The sequence below is a fragment of the Sinocyclocheilus anshuiensis genome, unplaced genomic scaffold, assembly GCF_001515605.1.
Source record: "Sinocyclocheilus anshuiensis isolate Anshui unplaced genomic scaffold, SAMN03320099.WGS_v1.1 scaffold140, whole genome shotgun sequence".
NCBI lineage: Eukaryota > Metazoa > Chordata > Actinopteri > Cypriniformes > Cyprinidae > Sinocyclocheilus > Sinocyclocheilus anshuiensis.
Window position 1 is genome coordinate 2,365,278 of NW_015554147.1, and position 23,133 is coordinate 2,388,410.

General features: G+C 35.8%; 1 protein-coding gene across 2 annotated transcripts in view; it reads right to left on the reverse strand.

The window, feature by feature from the left end:
* Nucleotides 1–23,133, reverse strand: part of LOC107670586 (A-kinase anchor protein SPHKAP-like) — a 53,511-nt gene that overhangs the window by 25,552 nt on the left and 4,826 nt on the right. For both annotated transcript variants that reach the window (XM_016463225.1, XM_016463224.1), the window contains exons 2-3: nt 20,061–20,163; nt 15,408–15,518 (exon numbers count right to left, since the gene is read on the reverse strand). In XM_016463225.1, the coding sequence (XP_016318711.1) occupies nt 15,408–15,518; nt 20,061–20,144 (195 nt within the window). In that variant the 5' untranslated portion in view covers nt 20,145–20,163. The remainder of the gene's footprint in view (nt 1–15,407; nt 15,519–20,060; nt 20,164–23,133) is intronic.

Sequence of the window (23,133 nt, forward strand, 5' to 3'; positions counted from 1 at the left end):
TGCAGAAAAACAGAAAAAAAAAAAAAAAAAAAAAGCTATGCCTTGTTTTCCACCATAGTTATTGAAGTTTTTTCATACCCCATTGGGAACTTTAATTTGCTTTAATTTAGGATATATTGATCCAAATTCCACAATATATTTATGTTTTGATGTGTTTAGAACTTACTGTAATCTTTTTTTAAGAATCCTATTAATGTGATTCTAATAGCCTACTCTACTACATTCTCCAAATAAGATGGTTTCTGGCTGTCAGTGTAAATCCCAGTATAAATAAAGTTATTACCAGGCCCAGATGAAATCTGCTGACTTTTTTTATTGTGCATTTTATAGGCTGACTCTGGGAGAAAAATCTGTGTGATTCTATGGAATGGATTTATATGTTGTAATATGTGATACACATAGTTGATTACTTCACTCCTTTTCAGCTGTAAGTATAATCAAATTGTCAAGAATATTTGATAAACAAACACATAAAGGATGGGAGAAGCGTAGAACTTTGAGAATGGTGAAGGTTTCATTCCTGTGGAAATCAGCAGAGATTTCTGTGGGTGCAATCATGCCCTGTTAAAGCCACACAGACTACGAGTAGTTTGAAATGCTTCTCACATCCTGGTCATTTGCTGTAATACTACATCCCAATCACAGGGCACCAGACTGCGACTGAACGGTCGCATTTTGAAAGATCTGCTACAAACCTGAACAGGAACACCAAATGACTCGGTACTTAAGCAAACATTAACAACCCCGACATTCCAGACAGGATTTATGAGGAAGACAGGAGAAAACAGGCACCAACATAGATTAGAAAGGGTTTCAAAACACCATTTTTACCCAAATTTTACCATGCATTTGTAGTTAAACTAACTGTTGAAACTGTGGTGTTTTGACATACATGTTGTATATTACAACACTCTAAAAAAACACTGGGTTAAAAACAACCCAACTTGGGTTGTTATTAACCCAAAGGCTGGGTAAATATAGGACAGAACCCATCTTGGGTTAAATTTACCCAGCAAATTTAAAAAATATTAGAACAAAAATTCAACATTAAACAGAAGTAATTCACGTTTAATCGATCAGTCTCTGTTATTCTGTTTCCACCGTAACGGCGCTGGTTCTCGTGCCCGAGCTGGAGTCGTGTTCGACGGGGAACTGCTAACGGACCGCCGCCCTGCGTTTCACTCTAGCCAAAACATGCTGTGACTCCATAACCTGCCAATAAACAAACAATAAACAGCTCTGAGTACATGTTTTAACATCCAAACGCTTTTCCATCACGCAAAAAGACCACGACACTCGCTAAAGGTGATTCACACCGCGTGCCTGTATGTTGCTCTGCATAAAATTGAACGATATACAGCACAGTAACGATTTTATAGATAAAATGTACACAAACCTGTATTTTACCGAAGAATGCATCAATTCGATAGCGCTTAGAACTGCTCTCTCGTGAAGTGAAGACCGCTGGGTTACGTCTGACCCTGGATCTGAGTAACACTAAAACTACCCAAACATTGGGTTGTTATGTCTGACCCAGGAGCTGGGTAACACAAAAAGTACCCAAACACTGAAAAAATAACCCCAAAAAATGACCCAAAAGGCTCAACCCAGCATTTGCGTAAAAAAAACCCAGGATTTTTTTAGAGTGAATACTTTTCTCCAATCTTGAACCTGAAGACCTTGATTAGCTGGGTTAGGTTTGCTTAATTGGGACTGAAGCTAAACTCGACTTTATATTAACATGGCTGTAGTATTTATTTGAGTATAAACATCATTATTTGTTTTATTGAAACTATATTTATATCTAACTACACTCTAAAAAATGCTGGGTTAAATACAACCCAGTATTTTTTTAGAGTGTACAGAAATGAGGATCAATGCATGGTTTAAAGGATGCTTATCATGGTCTTTTTTACAAATACCATGGTTAAAACAATGCAAAGCTATGGTCAATTTTAATAAGGGTAAGAACAAAGTAGAATGATGAACTTAAAAGCCTCACAGTTATTTTCCTCCTGTGTAATATATGTGCTCTTCTAATGAACTGATGAAATCACTGGCTCTGTTTGCCTTCAGAAACTCCAAGCTGTGACTGAACTTCAATAATTAAGATACTGATGAAGGGAAAACAATATCTGTTAAGGAGTCCCAAACTCAGTCTGCCCGCTGTGAGAATAATTTATTTTTCAGTCCTATATAAATTATGTGCTAATTAACATCTCAAAACCAATGCATATTAATGTGTCTACTGGATGAAATATGCGAACGCAATAGCAATTATTATTATTGACTTCTGTTCTTAAAATGATAATTTTATTGTTCCGTTTCTCCTGCGCTTCCGAATCAGTTGCCACTGCTCTCACATGTTAGTCTGGATCGCTGCCATCATGTGGCACATCAACTTTTCATTTATTATTCATTAAGCACACATGGTCATGGAAGCGTGTACACAGTGTGAGTACAATTAACTAAATACACAGGTCTTTCTGCTTACTATACATTTCTCTTTACACATACTGTTTTATGTTAAGCCTAAAAATATCTGTTTTGTTTTGTCACATTTGTTGATAATTATGCACCTGACAAAAGTATTTTTTCTAAAAACTTTTTTTTTTGTCAATTTTTCATCGTCAACACATATTCAGTACCAAAAAACATTTATTTATTTAAAAAAAATTAATACTTTTATTCAGCAAGGATGTATTAAATTGATCAAAAATGACAGTAAAGGCATTTATAATGTTATAAAAGGTTTCTAATTCAAATAAATGCTGTTCTTTTGAAATTTCTATTAATCAAAGAATCCACAAAATATTAAACAGCACAACTGTTTTCAACATAAGTCAGCTTATTAGAATGATTTCTGAAGGCTCATGTGACACTGAAGACTGGAGTAATGATGCTGAAAATTCAGCTTTGATCACAGGAATAAATTACATTTTAAAACATATTAAAATAGAAAACAGATCATATGTAATGAAAGCAGATGTAATCATATTTCACAATATTACTGTTTTTCTAATCAAATAAATGCAGCTTTGGTGAGAATCAGACTTTCTGACTACAAACTTTTAAACGTTGGTATATAATTCTATTTTTAATAATAAACAGTAAAGATGCTGAATACGTCATAGTGCTATTAGATACCTACAGCACCGTTTAGTTGTATCTTTTTCTATTGCTTGTAATTCATTTCATAGGCATGTCTATAATTTTATCACTGATATTTTGATGATATGGCAACCCTAGTTCAGACGATCTGTCACTGTCTCACATACGCACACACCGCACAAGTCCTCAAAATTGCTGGGTTACAGAGGTCAACTCACAACTTAGAACATTTCACTCTTCACTGGAGTGGGAGACGGCAAGACAGATGGGAGACAGAGAAATACAAGCTTGGAAAAGAGGAGGGAGGCCAAGAAGAGTGGGGGAGTAACTTGTGGGAATGAGATATCGAGACAGGGATGGAAGGACAGAGATGGCTGAGCGTCGTCCTTGCCAAGGACAAACTCATTTCACCCATTATCATCAGAGGGGAGACGGCAGACACTTGCCACCGTGGCTAAAAATGACCTCCGCTGGGACGCGCCGCCACCTCGCTGCTCGCTACACCACTGAGATAGAGAGAGAGAAATGAAAATAATGGAAAGGGATGGAGAGAAGCAGATAAAAGAACAAAGCTGGGGATCATGGGAGTGGAAAGATGTTGTTTTGAGATGTTGCCATATTGCACTACTGGAACAGAGCATACGTACTCTTTATCATTTCCGTCTGAGTGGGTTCATACACAGATCTGCGCTTTCACATCCACTGAGCCTCTAAATTGGGCATGGAAGGAGTGAAAAAGCAGACACGCGAACACACACTCCTGTCCAATGGCAAACCTGTGATACAGTATGTCCTGTCATTTGAAGTTATCAGAGCCCTTGACAGACGCTTACGTCACAGAGAGCTCAGATTCTCGTGGTTTTGACATACGTGTGTGTGTGTGTGTGTGTGTGTGTGTGTTTGTGTGTGTGAGCGTCGCCCGAGGCCTCTAGCCTTGGTTCACTAGGCGCCCAGTGAGGAAGCAAATTCACATCTGTGCCCGTGGTTATGACCATGCATGGCTGTCACATCCTGAAGGTGAGATCTGCCAGCAACCATTAACCAGTTAAAGGGTTAGTTCACCCAAAAATGAAAATTAGTCCATAAATTACTCACCCTCAAGGCATCCTAGGTGTATATGACTTTCTTCTTTCAGACGAATCCAGTCGGAGTTATTTAAAAAATTGTCTTTGATCTTTCAAGCTGTTTAATGGCACTCAGCGGGTGTTGCAGTGCATCAGTCCAAAAGAAGTGAAATAAAAAGCACCCATCCATAAAAAAAAAAAGTGTCTCACACGGCTCCGGGGGGTGAACAAAGGCCTCCTGTAGCGAATCGATGCGTTTTTGAATAAAAAATATCCATATTCAAAACGTAATAATCACAATAATGTAGCTTGCGCCAACAGTTGAACACGGAAGCAGCTCTGGGAGGTTGACATAAGATGTCAGCGTAGCACATGCGCCGGTGAGCCTCGTGAAAACCAATGTTTGTTTACAGGAGCAAAGGAAGCAAAGTTTCCTAGCAAAGGAAAACCAGTTTCCTCTTGGCTTTTATCGAAATCCTCCGACATTCTTCTTTACAAATCCTTGTTTTGTACTTCTAATTAGTGACCGTTGTTTTGCTTTGATCTCTCCGCTGTGCTTCAGCGTTCGTCACTTCTGAGCGGCTCATGCGCAACGCCAACGTCATACGTCATCCGCCTGGAGCTGCTTCCGTGTACAACAGTGAGCGCAAGCTAGATTAAATTGATTATTACGTTTTAAATATGGATATTTTTATCCATTATTTATGACCATTAAACAGATTTGTCTGAAAGAAGAAAGTCATATACACCTAGGATGACTTGAGGGTGAGTAATTTATAGGCTACTTTTCATTTTTGGGTGAACTAACCAGTTAAAGCCCCGTCTTAAAATCCTTGGAACTCACATAATTTTGTTGACATTTGGGCGCATATATCATTGTGAGAAACAGGCTGTTCTTTTCTCACATCTCATTTTGTTTTAAAGTTTTGTTTAAAGAGGAATCTTTCCATTTCATGAACTTTTTGATTGTTGCTTAGGGCAAGGAAGAATGAGCACAGGAAGTGATGCTGTAGTTGTATTTTCTCTCCAAAGTTGCACACTGTTACTGCTGAAGCGTCTAAAACTGCTTACCTGCTGAACTAATTTGGTTTTTAAATGTTATTTAAGGACATGTTTCAGAATGAGAATTTATATACAACAAATTAATGCTACACCTATAAAATATTGCAATTTAATAAGGAAGACAAAATGGTTTTGCACATAACCACTATTTACAGTTAAAACTGTAAAATTCAGTAACCACATATATCAAAACTTAAATATAAAATACAAATAAGCAAATAAATACAAAAAAATACAAATAAAATACAATAAGCATTCCATGTTTAGTGAAAATGTTTGCAGGAATATTTGTAGCATACAAGGTGTTATATATGGAGATACATATTTCAGAGAAAAAAAAAAGAATCCTAAAGAATTCTGATCTGAGGACAACTGAGGATATTTCTAATCAAAACATCAAAAATTTCCATTTTCAAACTCATCTGTGCCTTAAAGGGTTAAGTATCATAAATCTCTGTATATTTCAGAACACTTCCTCCTCAGCCCAAAAAAACATTTTATTGAAACTAAACTGCAAAAACGGGTCACTGCAAACTTTCTGACATCAAATAAATGAACACATTGACATTTAAATACATTTCAGTGCAGAATGTTTTATGAATCTGTCACGATGTAATGCAGGCTTTGCAAAGAGGCTGGTGAAGGATGGTGTAGTGGCAAATATATTGGACCTAGCGACCAAACAAAAAACAGCTAATTTTGAAAGGTCATCAATGAAGAAAGATGCTTTATGGGTCTGGACGGTGTAGTTACAGCATCTACTACTAGCAGAGATTAACAACCTGGTAAATTATAAATGGACAGAGAGAAGATGGAATGTGTCGTATAAACCTAAATTATGCCTGGTTTTGAAGCAAAAATACCTTTTACTGACATTAGAATCAGGCCTCAAAGAAAAAAAAAATTATATGAGAAATGAACTGTGACCAAACCTCGAACACAGGAGGAGACCTAAAGCTCAGCTTGTCTGTTCCCCTCCGTTTCACAATCTCCTAGATCATCTGTGACTGACTTATATAATGATAGGTGTCATTTCAGCCCAGCTTTAAGGATCAGATAAGAGTTTCAAATAAGTCCTGTCATATCACTGACCTTAAGAAAGAGGTGAATATGGGGTTCATGGTTAGCTTGGCTGCAGTCAGATGGGATAGGACTGACCTACAGTATCACTCCTACACAAACGCATACAAAAGTCTGAATAAAAGACTATACTTTTCCTGAGCGATCACTGTGTAAGTGTGTAATCTCTTGACCAAACAGAGTCTAGGGTGGCCTACAGCTTTGGCGCAAAACATACACAGACATACACACACATCAAAATACTAAATACTGATACACATGGTCTCTGCCATGTCCCACTACACACAGTGCCCTCCACAAACCCTCTGTCTGTCTCTCAGGGCGTTACATAACCTTCTTGGCTCTGTACAAGCCTTCTGCTGCAACGAGACCAGACGACACGAGACGAGAGACAAGAAGAGAAGAGATGAGAATAGATGAAACAAGATGGGATGAGAGACAAGAAGAGACGAGACAAGACGGGAAGAGATGAGAACAGACGAGAAGAGGTGGGAAGAGACTAAAAGAGTCAAACAGAAACAAAAAGAGAAAAGACATGATGACGTGAAGTGAGAAAAGATGAGGCAAGATGACATGAGAAAAGAAAAGGCGAGGAGACAAAAAGAAGAGGCGAGAAGAGGCAGGAAAATACGAGCTGAGAAGAAACAAGAGATGAAAAGAGATTGAAAGAGAAGAAAGACAAGAAGTGCAGAGAAAAGACAAGGCAAGGTGAGAAGAGAAACAAGAAGACATGAGTAAAGGTGAGACAAGGTGAAAAGATGAGAACAGAAGAGACAAGAAACAGACTAGATGAAAAGAGATGAGAAAAGTTGAAACAAGCTGAGTCAAGAAGGGAAGGGAAGAGAAGAGAGACAAGAAGACAGAGAACACAAGATAAGGCAATGAGACAAGAAGAGGAGAGACACGAAGACATAAAAAGAGGACACGAGACAAGGCGAGGAGACGAGAAGAGAGACAAGAAGAGGACACAAGACAAGTCAAGGAGACAATAATAGACATGAAGACACAAAAAAGGACATGAGACAAGGCGAGGAGACGAGAAGAGATAAGAGACATGAAGACATAAAAAGAGGACACGAGACAAGGTAAGGAGACGAGAAGAGAGACAAGAAGGCACAAGAAGAGGACACAAGACAAGTCAAGGAGACAACAAGAGACAAGGCGAGGAGACGAGAAGAGATGAGATGAGAATAGACAAGGTGAGAAGAGAATAGAAGAGACAAGAAAAGACAAGATGAGAAGAGATGAGAAGAGAAGGGTAAAGATGAGACATTGTGAGATGAAAAGCGAAGAGAGACAAGAAGACACCTGAGAAGAGACGAGGCGAGTCAAGGAGATGATGAGAAGAGACAAGTAGAGACAGACGAGACAATAGATAAGAAGAAAAGAGACAAGGAGAGATGTGGAGTTGAGAAGAGATGAGATGGGAAGAGACAATAAGAGATGAGAATAGGTGAGAAAAAGACAATGAGAACAGATGAAAAGACAAAAGACAAGGTGAGGAGACAATAAGAGACAAGTTGAGAAGAAGAGACAAGATGAGAAGAACAGACAAGAAGAGAAGAGGCAAGAAATGACAATGAAAGGACAGAAAAAGTTAGAGCAGAGGAAACGACAGGTGAGGAGACAAATAAGATGAGAAGAGAGGAGAAGTGACAAGAGAAGAGTCAAGAAGACAGAAGATGAGAGGAGATGGAATGGGAGGATATGAGACAAAGGGAAAAGAGACTAAATAAAAAGGGGAGATAACTGGAGCCTTTTAATAGAGTGAGAACTTCTACAAACAGAGTCCACAACTGCACACTCCCCAAAAAAAAAACACTTGTTTAATTACAGACTGAAGCTATCAATTATGTCATTCCGTTTCCACGGTAACCTGACACAGCCTCCTGACTAACCCCAGCCTGCCGCTGGCCCTTTCCTCTCAACCAAACCCACATCATCAATTACAACACGCATCATAATCAAACTGAATTTAATCAGAGAAGAACATTTCTGGGAGGGGTTTATGCTAGTGGATTATTTTCTGATCTACTAATGAAATGGATGTATATTTAATCCCAGGTATGAGTGACCCACAAACTGGAGGCTTCTTAACTAATTTAACTCAGTCCTTCTCTTGAGAAACACACTGAACACCAGGCTGCTCCAGAGGGACTAGCTGTGCAATTAGCATTCTGTTCTTTTCCTTTACAAGAAACTGTCTGCTAAATGACAACTAATAATCTAAATTAGAATGAATGCCAAATTAATTTCTCACACGCAGTTTTTGTGGATGCACGATTCCTCCATGTCCAGCAGAGATCAATGCACAAGTTAATTGCTGTACAGATTATGAAGATGAGAGAAAAACATTAGATTACACAAAATCTAATGTCTTGTGATTTTTCACCTAAAAGAAAACAATCAGAGGATGAAGACAAGGGAGAAGAGCTAGAAAATGTAATGAAAGGTACAAAGAGCTATTGAGTGCGTTTACATCTATGAGCTTACGTTTAATGAAGTGACAATGTGTAAGGTCATGTTAACACCTAAAGTGTTCAATTATCAAGGAAAGGTCATGAACGGTTTAAACAAAACCCCTTGACGCTCTTAAATTGTTATCTGTTACCGTGCGTGAAATCACTATCAGTGGTCTGTCAGCTAATTCAATGTCTGCAAGTACACTATCAATTAAAGGTCTGGGTTTTCTTATGTTTTGTTTTTAAATAAATCTCATTTATTTGATCAAAAAATACAGTAAAAACAGTAGTATTGTGAAATATTTTTTACGATTTAAAATAACTGTTTTCTATTTGAACATATTTTAAAATGCAATTTATTTCTGCGAGGACAAAAGCTGAATTTTCAGCATCATTACTCCAGTCTTCAGTGTCATATGATCCTTCAGAAATCATTGCAATATGCTGATTTGCTGCTCAAGAAACATTTCTTAGTATTATCAATGTTGAAAACAGTTGTGCTGCTTAAAGGGATAGTTCACCCAAAAATGAAAATGTGATGTTTATCTGCTTACCCCCAGGGCATCCAAGATGTAGGTGACTTTGTTTCTTCAGTAGAACACAAACAAAGATTTTTAACTCAAACCGTTGCAGTCTGTCAGTCATATAATGGAAGTGAATGGGAATCATGGTTTGAGAGTCAAAAAAACATACACAAACAAAACCAAATTAAACCCTGCAGCTCGTGACGATACATTGATGTGTAAAGACATGAAACAATCGATCTGTGCAAGAAACGGAACAGTATTTATATCGTTTTTTTCCTCTGATGCACTGCAATGTCCGAACTGCCCTGAGCGCATCCTCGACAGCCGGCGCGTGACACATCTTCTTCTTCTTCTTGCTTTACGGCGGATCAGGACAGTTCGGACATTGCAGTGCATCAGAGGTAAGAAACGATATAAATACTGTTCAGTTTCGTGTCTTTACACATCAATGTATCATCACGAGCCACAGGGTTTAATTTGGTTTTGTTAGTGTATGTTTTTATGACTCTCAAAGCCGTGATTCCCATTCACTTCCATTATATGACTGACAGACTGCAACGGTTTGAGTTAAAAATCTTTGTTTGTGTTCTACTGAAGAAACAAAGTCACCTACATCTTGGATGCCCTGGGGGTAAGCAGATAAACATCACATTTTCATTTTTGGGTGAACTATTCCTTTAATATTATTAGTGGAAACTGTGATAAATTTTTGAATAAAAAATTAATTATGAATAGGAAGTTCAAAAGATTTATTTTCAAAATAGAAATCTTTTGTAACATACAATAAATGTCTTTAATTTAATACCTCCTTGCTGAATTGAATAAGTATTCATTTCTTTCAAAAACCTTTGAATGATAATGTATATGCTTATTATTTGATGTCAGGACCAGAGAAAAATACCATGATTTTTGCATTTTGGTTTTCTTGCATTTATGATCGGCTTTTGACCATATAAATCACACAGAAACATTAGGCAGTACAATAAAGCTGATTCTGTATTTACTCTAGTATTTGACATGTTGTAAAATTCCCTTTATATGGTTAAAGAACCTATGCTATGTGTAAACAAGTTAAAATGGTTAATGTGAATGTTTTTTTTTTAAATGACATTTATCAGGCTAGAGGAAATATCTTTTTTATGCATTTATAACTTCAACCGATGTGATTCTCATGAAAGCCATGAAGTCCATACCTCTGCATTTTCACCAACAAAATGGAGTGATTACAGCATGTCTGATGGGCTGCGGAGGATATACAGCTGATTACTGATAATGGCAGTGAAAGCAGCTGTGTGGATGTGATGCAGTGGGCTGTGGCTTTGATAAACAGCAGAGCTGTCATCATTATACTACTTTACACTGGCTTTATACGTTCCCTATTCAATTCAAGTATGAAACTTTTTTCAAACATCTTGAACAATTGAATTATTAACCATGATTATGTCAAATCATTAATGATAGGTTAGTGCACCCAAAAATTAATTTCCACACCCATAAGACTTTTGTTCATCTTCGAAATACAAATGAAGATATTTTAATGAAACCTGAGAGGTTTCTGTCCCTGTCCCTTGAAAGTCCATTGCACAAAACTTTTGACGCTTCATGAAGACGTCGTAAAAGAAATCCATATGAATTAATTGGTTTGATCAGAGTCTTTCAGAGAAAGGAAACACAATTGCTTTAAATGATGAACAGATTTAATTTAGGCTTTTATTTAGATATAAATATCGATCACGATATATATGATGTATATACAGCACAACTACAGCACAACTAAAACTGTAAATGAAAGTTCAAATGTGCTTGCATGACGTGTGACAGAACTAATGAGGTTTGTTCTCGTTTCTCATGCAAGCACATTTGAGACTCATATATGTAGAACACCATGAGGGTGAATAACTGAAGAAAGAATTTTCATTTTTGGGTAAACTATATTTGAAGAATTGTTGATGTAAGTGATACATACATACTGTAGCAGCATCTGCTTCTGCTTAAACAAAACACATTTTTCTTAAATATATACATGTATGTTTGTGTATTTATATATACACAAGAAATATACACAGTACAGTACTTATATATACAGTGGGGAAAATATTTATTTGATCCCCTGCTGGTTTTGTAAGTTTGCCCACTTACAAAAAAATGAAGGGTCTGTAATTTTTATGGTAGGTTAATTTTAATGAATAGAGACAGAATACCAACCCAAAAAATCCAGAAAAAAACACATTATATAAAGGTTAGAAATTGATTTGCATTTTCAGATATCTATACTTTTACTTAAGTGTGGCTTTCAGGTACTTTATACACCACTGCTAACAGATCTTTTTTTCTTTACTAAAAACACATAAAATAACACTTGATTTTAACATTTATTAATTTGATGTGATGATCAACATTGTCAACAGAACCCATCAAAATAATGTTTGCAAACCAAAAGATTTAATTAAAAAAATTAACTTGCAACCATGTATTTATTTAAGTTGTGGTAATGTGTCTCCTGAATTTCTTCAGAGTGTGTCTTTCTCACGTTCTCTCTCTCTACTTGAGTGTAGTGTTGGCACTCAGCGCTGGCATTAGTATCTCAGCGCCAGCTGGTGTGTGTGGGTTTGATTCCCTGTGTGGGGCTTTTGTGTTAAAGGAACATCATGTGTGACATCAGCGCAGTAAAAGCACAGCCCTGATGAAACCTGTCCTGACTGCACCTGAGCCTGCGGGCGGAGGAGTCACAATCTGACCACCGCCAGAACATTTTCTGCCATCACAAATTACAGGTTGTGGTTTCCTGGCTACAGAACTAGTAGTCATCAACCCCACTTTAAGCAATTAAAATTGCACTGGTTTTTATTTCAAGGTGCACTAAGTAGTTTTTTGTTTGTTTCACAGCTGTAATAAAATCCAACTTAATGTTCTTCTAACAAATGTAAAAAGTATCTCGAACAAAACTGCTTTAGTAGGAGGAGTCACTTTATTATTATTATTTTTTGTGTGTACTTAACAGAATTTTTTTATTTACTTTACTTAGATGCAGCTCAAGTATTTGTTCTTTCCAAATGTTGTCCAAATTAAGTCATCTGAACAAAGAATTTTATGTTAAAAATGTGCAAGTTATTCCATTGCATTTTTACATTTGTTAGAATTTGTTTACAGTAAAATAAACAAAAAACAACTTAAGTGCACCGTAAAATAAAAACTAATGCAATGTTTTTACTTGCGCAAAGTATAAATGCAAAATAATTCTGAGAATTTCTGAAAAAAGTCAGAAATGTGAGATACAAAATTTGCAGTTACCTTTTTTTATTTTGTGGCAAAAAAAAAGAAAAAAAAAAAAGATTTAGGATATGTTAACCCAGAATTCCGAGAGAAAAAAAAAGTCAGTCAACTAGTAACTAGTTGCAAATACCTTTTAAAATACATTTTTTAAATTCAGTGGCAGAAATGGCAGAATTCATATTTTTACTAACATTTGTTGAGCTCACCATGTTTGAGATTTGTGTGTTGAGGTAAATGTTTAAACATTGGTGTTTAATATATTCATCTATTAGGGTAATATGTTTGCCTCAAGTTTTAATAATATTGTCCATGTCATGTAGTGGGCTTTGAAAATAAATCATAATGACGAAAGAACGAAGTTTGTAACTCCTTGCATTGCTAAATGCTAAACAATCTTTAGTTGCCTTGACAAGAATTTTTAAGTTCATTAGATGAACAAACATTTTTAAGTTTTCAGTTGTTAGTGATGGAAGAATGAAAACTTTGATTAAAATGAACCAACTGCTTTGCAAAATGATTCACTGTTTCAACGAAAACTCAGCTCAAACATGCATAAAACACCTTTCACAAACCAGTCGCAGATGTCTTATTGAAAGTGTAATCTATTAAATGCAATTAATACATCATCTAAACCATGAAGTGTCTGTATAATATGCTATTTTATTAAACTGTTTTGTTTGTTTGGTTAATCAAGCCAATAAGAGACTATTAACTACAACTCTTGCTTTTTATTATACAAATGTGTCATTAAAAATGTCCACAAATGTATAAAACTGATCTGAGATCAGGTAAAAATCAAATAGACACTGGTTCATTGGTTCACATAAAAGTGAACCGTTCGAAACGAATGATTCACTAAGGTTTCGAAGCTTCGTGAAGCAGTGTGTCGACAGCACACATAACCAGTGTTATGAGTCGACTTAACATGTTGACTGTAATAGGTTGGATTTTTTTCACAGTAAAAAACAAAAAACAAAAACTGACAGCTATCATAGAGGTGGCATGTTTCTGTTTAGTAGCTTTGCCAAAATAAATGCATGTTGAAATAATGCATGCATTCTAGCCAAACAGAATTGAGTCTGCTGCATTTCCCAAACTAAATTCCAGTGTTAATTTTGACAGCAAATTTTGATTTAGTTTTAGTCATAGTTTAGTCATCTGAATTGTTTTTAGTTTTAGTCTAGTTTAATGCACAGCTGCAATGGATGTAATGTACTGATACATGTTCTCCCTGCTGTTAACGTTCACTTAAGATGTAATCAACTGTGTTTACGTGAATACTCGTCAAAACGGACAATTCAACATCATTTTGTGTGTAATTCTCCGTTCATGCGACGTGAAAGAGTACTCACGCGTTGTGAGAGGCGCTTTCTGTGTGTGTATGCTTCAGTGTCTGCGCTCAGAAAACCGGACCGAAATTAGTCCTCTCTTGCGTTGTCAGATATATCCATATGTCTGCTCTTCTCTTACTCCCCCATATTAACATTTTTGAGCAAATTGTCCCGCCGGTTCATATGTACGCATCTAACCTCCGAACCACGGAGCATTCGTTCTTAATGAATCTCTTCCCAAATCGTCCCTCCCTAATATTTTCGTCTCATTTTTATTCGTTGACGAAAATGTCTCGTCATAGTTTTTGTCATTCAAAGATGACAAAAAGAGTTTTAGTTCGTTAACGTCTCGTTGTCGTCAGTGAAAAAAATGTCGTTGACGAGAATTACGATGAAAATTATTCGTCAACAAAATTAACATTGTTGCAAGGACAGTCTGGCGCTTCTGAGTCACAGCCTATTAGTACGTTTTCATATTTAAAGAATTTGCCACTGACGATTCAAACGCGAGTTTTAAGCAGTGCAGAGTAGGGCTTGTTGTTTGTCGTTTCTCCGATCACAAATGCAGACATGGTTTTATGTTTATGCAGCGCATCCATATGTCTGCTCTTCTCTTACTCCCACATATTGAAATTTTTGAACATTTTATGCGACGTGCAGCAAGTGCATGTTAGCTTATGTCCCGCCGGTTCATATGTACGCATCTAACCTCCGAACCACGCAGCAGATTCGTTCTGAATGAATCTCTTCCCAAATCGTCCCTCCCTAACATTTTCGTCTCATTTTTATTCGTTGACGAAAATGTCTCGTCATAGTTTTTGTCATTCAAAGATGACAAAAAGAGTTTTAGTTCGTTAACGTCTCGTTGTCGTCAGTGAAAAAAATGTCGTTGACGAGAATTACGATGAAAATTATTCGTCAACGAAATTAACACTGCTAAATTCATAACTTTAACTGGTTGTATTCTAGTAAAATGCTCCAGACCTCACACAAATTAAGCAAAGATTTGCAACATTCCTGGTGTTGAATTTCCATAAAATTAGCATCGCACAGATAATCAGACAGGTAGCGTTTCATCCCCAAGGAGCAGAAATGCTAGCGTGATCATGGCATAATGTTATGCACAGTGAGATGGGTGCAGATCCATAATTTACACAAGACAAGAAACTTGTCATTAAAGTAAAGTGAGGTATAAAATCTCTCATTAGACTCTAATTATCCCATCCTACAGTTAGTGCAGCTGTCATCCATGTGCAGCTAAATGTATTCTCTCAGATCAGAAAATTACTGCATATATTATTCAGCCACAGCCAACATCATACCACATTATCACCCCAATCAAGAGCACATTTATCAGTGGGAGACTGAACACAATATAAATGCCACCGCACTTCCACACAGTCACACACACACAATGTTAATCACATGTATGGACATACAGTATGTGTGTAGATTAGTTCAGCGCTTCTGAGCGTGTGATACGTGAGAGAGACTCACTGTAGGGCAGCCGCCGTCATGCTGGTCCTCCTGGAACCCAATTCTGCAGAGCGCCTTATCGTTCTTCAGCCAGTACTCCGACGAATCCAGAACACTGTTACTGCACAAAACCTGACACAAACACACACTTCTTTCAGACTGAGGCACAACAATTAAAAAAAACATTTCATTTTGAGCTCATGGATGCTGTTTACATCTGTATCGGGTGAACCTCTCATATATCTTTTTTAAGGCGCTGTAGGCGATTTTTCTTAATACTGCACATAAATTGTGAGAAGTTGCCATGTGTGATCAGATTTCATCAAGAAAGGTCTCTGATTTCATGCCAGCATATCATGTTTTGTAGATTTCTGACATGTTTGGCAGGTCTTGTGCATGTATATGTAAAGGCTTTTCCACATTTGGATTGAATTCAATTGAAAAGTCGTATTTAGCTGGAATGTTGAAAACTATGGAGTAGTGCCATTTAAATGTAAATTAAAGTCTTAAAAGTCTGGAATCAATTAAAAATGTTTAATAATTTCATTATTTATTAATTAATAATAAATATTTTTTTGAATGTAAAATCATTTAAATTATTAATTCAACTTTTCAAATTGACAAATGTACAGACATATTTAAAAAAATGTAATTCATGTTTAAAATGTCAGTAAAATGTGATAATAAAATAGCACTCTTTTTGTGCAAAACATACAACATACGGTGAACACAAAACACAAAAACAGCAATAGAACAGCAATGATAATAACAGCAATGAAAATAAACAGCAATGACAATCTGAATAATAGCAGTAGTATTAGGTAGTACTAACATGCATAATAATAACAATAATAATAATAATAATAATAATACTAAAGATGGTTATGATAACATTAATACCTCGTGATGACGGCAACAGTAATATCAATAATAATAAAAGTAATAATAATAATGATGTAATAACAATAATAATGTAATAATGACACATACCCAACACATACCACACCTATCCTAGCTTCTGTGTCAATGTTCATGTTTTTTTTTTCCCCCATTCACGGAAAGATTACTATATGTATATGTATGTATGCCTAAGCTGAGGTGGTGCATTAAAAGAAGGGTGTGGTGCATTAAAATCAGCATGCGGTGCATTAAAAACATGTGTGGTATATGTTGGGTGCAGATTTGATTTAGTTATATTTATATATTTTAAGTATATATATTTAGTGTTCATTAAACCGTTACCGTCCTTATACAAAATATCATCCCATCAACATCATCTTATTACTGCTCAATGTTTCTATGATATTAATAGTGATAATAATAATCATATTAATAATAATATTGAAAATGAAAATAAAATAGCACTCTAATAACTTAATTTTAACTTTTAAATTTTAAAATCCATTTGTCAGTTGTGTTTAGGGATTGGCGATACCAAACTTTTAAAATTTGATACAATATCGATACTTTTTTTTTATTTTTTTTTTACATTTTAATAATCCCAATACCAATATTATTTCTTAAATTGGTTTGTGATTTTTCAAAATAATGTTAATTCTATAAAGCAGATCACATCCACATGACATACTGGCCATTAATAACAAATTTATTAAAAGCAAATATAAGCAAAATTAAAAATGTCTGCACCAACAGGTGCAAAAATAATCCCCTATTTTACAGAAATATTGTTTTTAAATAATAAAAAATAATAATAAAACAATTTATCATAATTATGAATAAAATAAAATACTGACAATATAAAATATGAACATTTGAACTTTCCTACATTTGTTCTTAATCTCCTCCACTTTATTATTATTCAAGTATACAGGCTTCCTGACAGAATGCTCTTCCATTTATCTGCACATTTCAATGTTTCAATTACATTATCTGCACATTTCAATTTCATTCATTAACTAACTTATTTAGATTTTTCCATCTTAGATGATTGAATTATTAACTTCTTCATTTTATTTTAAACGGCACTCCCAGTCCTCCATTTAAATCCATAGGTACAATGCTAATGTGTTAGTTTGAGTAAGCAGCTCTTCGCCGTTGGGACTCTGGGACTCTTCAGGACACATTAGCGTTTACACTACACATGTGAAGTGGCCACGTGTATCACCTCTGAATGTGCTTTGACTTTCTGAAAGTATTTAGCACTTATTACTGATCGGTTCGCCCAAGATAAATGATAACACTAGGATTACTATGAGGCCATGCTGTCCAAATTACCCAAAAACTAAACTACATTTAATTACTAGTATAGAATACAGTACATATGAGCTGATTTGCTGCAGCATATGATCACAAATGTAATTAATTTTCTGTCTCTCACTCTCAGCATACTAACTTATCAGGCCAAGCAAGCTTTGACCTCGCCATGACTGTGGTGATTAGCAATTTATTATCATCATTTACATATGAATATTTAATAAATACTTCTGGCAATCAGAGTGTTACTTCACAGCCAAGTAACCATGTCGGTAATGGCCTATTATATATTATTAATGAAAAGTTGAGTGTGTGGCCTGTCAGTGAACCATGCTGAACATGTAATATTTCATAACGTGAATGTATATGTGTAGGTCATGTGCTCAACTTATGCTTATTTCATTCAAGCACAAACAGATGCAAACTGAAAATGTTTGCTAAAAATATAAACCTCTAATTGAATTAGCACTACTACTGGTACGAGAGACACCCCCTAAAACAAACACAAACCCTCTTCTGTTAGCGTGTGACCTTCAGTTTGATTCATTATCAGCGTGGCTGTAAGCATTGATTATCTCAGTGTGTATTTAAGAAGTCAACACATCCGTGTGTGTGTGTGTGCACGTTACTTCGTTTAATTAGAGTTTGTGTGTGTGTGTTTTCTATGTGTGTATTTTCTCTGCCCTTGCTGTGTGTGCCATCTGTACCGACTGTTTTCCTGGCAGAGTCCACCATATGACAGGGTTGCTGGGACAGTTGCGTCACGGTTCACCGTGGTTAAACTACTGACAGAGCTAATATGCCATTACAGGAATGGGTAACCTTCGGCAGATGGGTAATCATTAGCACGCGAGGGATAAGCGCGAGAGAGATGATTATGTATTTATTTTATTTGGTAGTTTCATTTAGAAATGAAGTTAATCACACATTGCCGAATGAAATGACCTCTCACAGTAATCCTTCCTCGTAGTTACACAGCCTGTTTTATTTAGAAATGAGAAGCTAAATGTTTTTTTGTCAATATTGGGTTTATCAATAAGTTTCGACATTTATTTAAGAAGAACACTTTAAAGTAGCAACTTCAGATTAGGCATAGCCCAAAACAAAGCTAAAGATAAAATTGTGACAAAACAACAACAACAACAACATTATTTAAAAGTAGCAAATATTTAATAACAACAACAACAACAACTATTATTATTATTAGTACTAGTAGTAGTAGTACATAAAAATAATATAATAATAATAATATAAAATAATATAAAAATTATTTATTATTATTATTATAAAATCATTAATACATTATATAATATAACATTACATTATATATGAACATTATAGAATATAATAATACATCATTAATATTATTTAAAAATAATGCATAGTTTTTAAATCTATCTAGCTACCTATCTATTTTTAATTTATACTTTTAATAATTATTATTATTATTAAAAAAGGTCATGTTGTTACTGTTACTACTAATATAAAATATATGTAATAACAACAACAAAAATAAAAAATATATAATGTTATCTTTTATATTATTTGAATTATTACAAATGTAAATTTATAATATTATTATTTAATGATTGCTATTATTAAATAATAATGCATATTACGCTTTTTTTTATGTATATATTAATTTGTCTATTTATTTATTTATGCCCAAAAGCAGAATTTTTTTTTTTTTTTTAGTAATTCTACATAGCGACTATGGGGATCAGTAGCAGTAAAAATATAACACTGCATCTAGATGTTATGGCACAGTGATTTAAAAAAACAACAACAGGAAAACCTTTAGAAAAAAGTCACCTCATTTCAGTCAGTTTGTGGACCCCTGTGCTATTCCCATCAATAATGACCCATCCACCTTAATCTCACAACCGCTCCTATGAGAGCTACAAAACTGATTAGTACAGTGTCACGCTATTGTAACTTCCTCTTTCCCTGATCCGGCATCTGCTCCCACAGGGGTCGCTTTCCTTTAACACCAATCCACTAATAAAGCGCTTGGCGGGAATTGAGACAAAAGTTAAAAGAGCTAGAAGACAAGGGAGATATTGGACTAATCATGCTGCTTGTTCTGTCACACTCCCGGTTTCTCTCAGTCTCTCTCTCTGTCCTTTCTCTCGCTCACACTGGCAGAGCATCAGCTAATGTAACCTGACTTGTAGTGCAGCTGCCTACAGAGTAAAAAGTGCTGATGGCAAAAAGCCAGTCTCTGTTCCCTGGACAGGTGGGAGAGTCAGCCAATCAGTAAGGCTTCATGTTAATCACACTGTGATTGGAGCATGAGATACTCACTAGTGCTCAACCACAAGAGCTCACATGGTGAACATGGTGCCTTGGGCCAGAAACCTACTGCACACTATCTAGATAACTTTGGTGTAGCTGGAAGTGTTTGCGCTCATGTACTTGCGTGATTTGGGTTTTAACACACACACACACACACACACACACCTTCCTGCAGGCGGAGCCAGAGGACCCAAGGGTGCTCTCAGATTTGACTTCCCGTGTGTCCGCGGACTCAGACCCCTCAAACATGGCAGATGATTGGAAATTACTGTGGAAAAAGAGAGAGACAACAACTGAATCCACCATTAATTCAACAGAGTGCATTAGTGTATGTCCACTTTTTCAGCTGGATTGATCAATCCTGAAATCAGGATTTAAAAAAAAAAAGTATTTGTTAAAGCATTATAAGCCATGAACCAAGCCAACCAGCTATGAGGTAATTCACAACAATCTCTTATTTGAAGCAAGAAATTATTCGAAAATTGGACAAAAAGACAAAGGTACAAGACTTAATGTCTTTAATGAGGGAAGGAACTACAATCCCATTAAGCAAATGACAATCAAATGATGAAGAAATATAAAATTATTCTTTTGAAATTGATGATTATATCTACAGAAACAGTATATTTTAGGTTTATTGTAAAATATGCATATATAGACAAATTTAAGTATTTTATTTTTAAGTATTTTTAGCTTGCCACGACTCTTTGATTGGTGGAATTTTCTGTACAGCATCATGGGTAACATAGTTTTTCACCACAGATTCAGCTTTTAAGGCGATAGTTCACCCAAAAATGAAAATGTTCTTTCTTCTGCTGAACACACACACACACACACACACACACACACACACACGTCTGGTCTCACATTCACACACACACTCACACTCACACTCACTCTCGCACAATAATAATAAAAAAAGATTCTGATGAATTTTGGTAGCCAAACAGTTGACGGTAGCCATTGACTTCCATGGCATTTTTTCCATACTATGGAAGTCAATGGCTACCGTCAACTGGTTGGTTACCAATATTCTTTAAAATATATTATTTTTGTGTTCAACAGAAGAAAGAAACTCACAAAGATTTGAAATGACATGAAGGTGAGTAAATGATGACAGAACTTTCATTTTTGGGTGAACTTTAAACAATTATTTTCAAAATAAGTTGAAATAATATGAGTCGATTGCTTCAACAAAAGCATATACCATTGATTAACAACCTCAGAACTCACAGTAGGTCTGTCTTTAAAGTTTGATAAGTTATTGTTAAAAATCTAATTCCCTATGGACAAAAAGAATGTTTTTACTTCCGAAACCCGACTGTCGCACTCTATAACAAACTGTCTTATTTGCTTCTTACTGAGAAAACATTAGGAATGAAGAAGTGCTAGAATGGGTCAAGTCTGGATGCCTGAATAAAATGAAGCAAATGACATTTGTAGATAAAGACAGTGAAAGGAGACAGTGAAAGTAAGGAAAAGAAAATAACATGAAATTTGTCAAGATTAATTGACTACTGGGGATACATTAAGTAAGGATGAAACACCACGGCCAATCCTCTAAGGTGACGGAAGTACAACATTATGCAGATCATACAATGTGCAGTGATGCTCTTCTGCTCCAGAGCATTTCTTTCTGAGCTCCATATTCTCCCTGAACACAGACAAATTAACCTCTTTTGTTTATATTATAAATGAACCAGCATTTTATTCATACATTTTCTCTGCCGAGTGTATGTTCTCTCCATTTTTATGGCAGGAGCGGTTGGTCCCTGGTTAATTGTGGGATCTGTATTGCATGTGAAAGCAATTTAGAGGGATGGTTTACTCAGAAATATAGATTCTGTTATCATTTACTCACTTTCGTGCTGTTCCAAACTCATGCCGTTTTATTTTCTCTCAATTGTGAAACACTAAATGAGATTTTGGCCTGCTCTTTTCCATTTAAATGGACAGTGATTAATACTGTCAACCTCACAAAGAGCAAACAGCACTATAAAAGAATCATCAAATAAGCTGATAATTAAATTAAATCATCATTAAATGTGATCAATCAAATCAACATTTGCAACATTTGGGAGCTACAGAATTTAAGACTTGGAATTCAGTTTCACTACATAAAAGCATCTGAAAGTTTTAGTAGATACTTTTACCGTGTTTTCTGTCATCATACACTTTCTTGTAGAGATGCACCGATTGCAATTTTTTAGGCCGATTCCGATTTCCGATTTTTTATTAGTGTGATCTGCCGATACCGATTTTTGCCGATTCCGATTTTCTTTCTAAGAACTATAATCGACAGCATATACAAACAAAAATCTACTTTTCTTCAACGCAAAGTTTTATTTTCACAAAAAAAAACAAGTAAAAATGCAGTAATAAAATAAGAACACATAAAAAATTGCAAACAACAGCACAAATAAATGCAATAGAAACTCACCAAGACGGGCATTTTGACATAATTTTGTATGTATTTTAACGTTTTAGCGCAGTTAGCCACTCATTTTGGTATTTGTGGCTCACAAGCTGTTTGAGACTCAGCTCGTCGGAGCGAATGAGACGTGTGTGAGAGAGAAGGGGTCGTCGGAGAGAAGAGAGCGAGAATGCGCGGCTGATGTTATTGCCTGTGCCGCTGGTAACAAAACGGATCGGATCGGCTCAGAATCGGAAAGAAGTGAGACTGACCGGCCGATCACCGATCCGGGCCGATCATGAGAAAAATCGGCCAATTCTGATCCCTGGCCGATCGATCGGTGCATCTCTACTTTCTTGAAAACTTTCCTCCTAAGATTTCTTTTTGTTTCTCGCAGGCAAAATAAAACAGGGGGTCAAAATGACATGACGGTAAATGATGAACTGATGTCAGTGTGAACTAAATGCGAGTCAAAACGTGAGCTATTCTTTATTATCTATAATCAAAGATTTCATCTAGTTCATCTAGTGCCTTCTGTAACAGACTGTAAAACGATGGTCAACTATGTACTTACAAAATCAATTAGTTGGTGGTTTATCTGAATGATCCCTGATTTTCAGGGAACGTATAGACTTGTTCTTGCATTCAGAAATCGTTTTGAGTGTAACAGAATGGAAGAGAGCACAGACGAGACATGTTTTTCAATGTCTGGACTACTTTTAACGGATTTAAAACACAACACTCATGGCAGAACGCTGAAAAACAGCTTGAGACGTGACGCATGTGACATGACATCTGTCTGAATGTGCACGGTTGTAACATTTC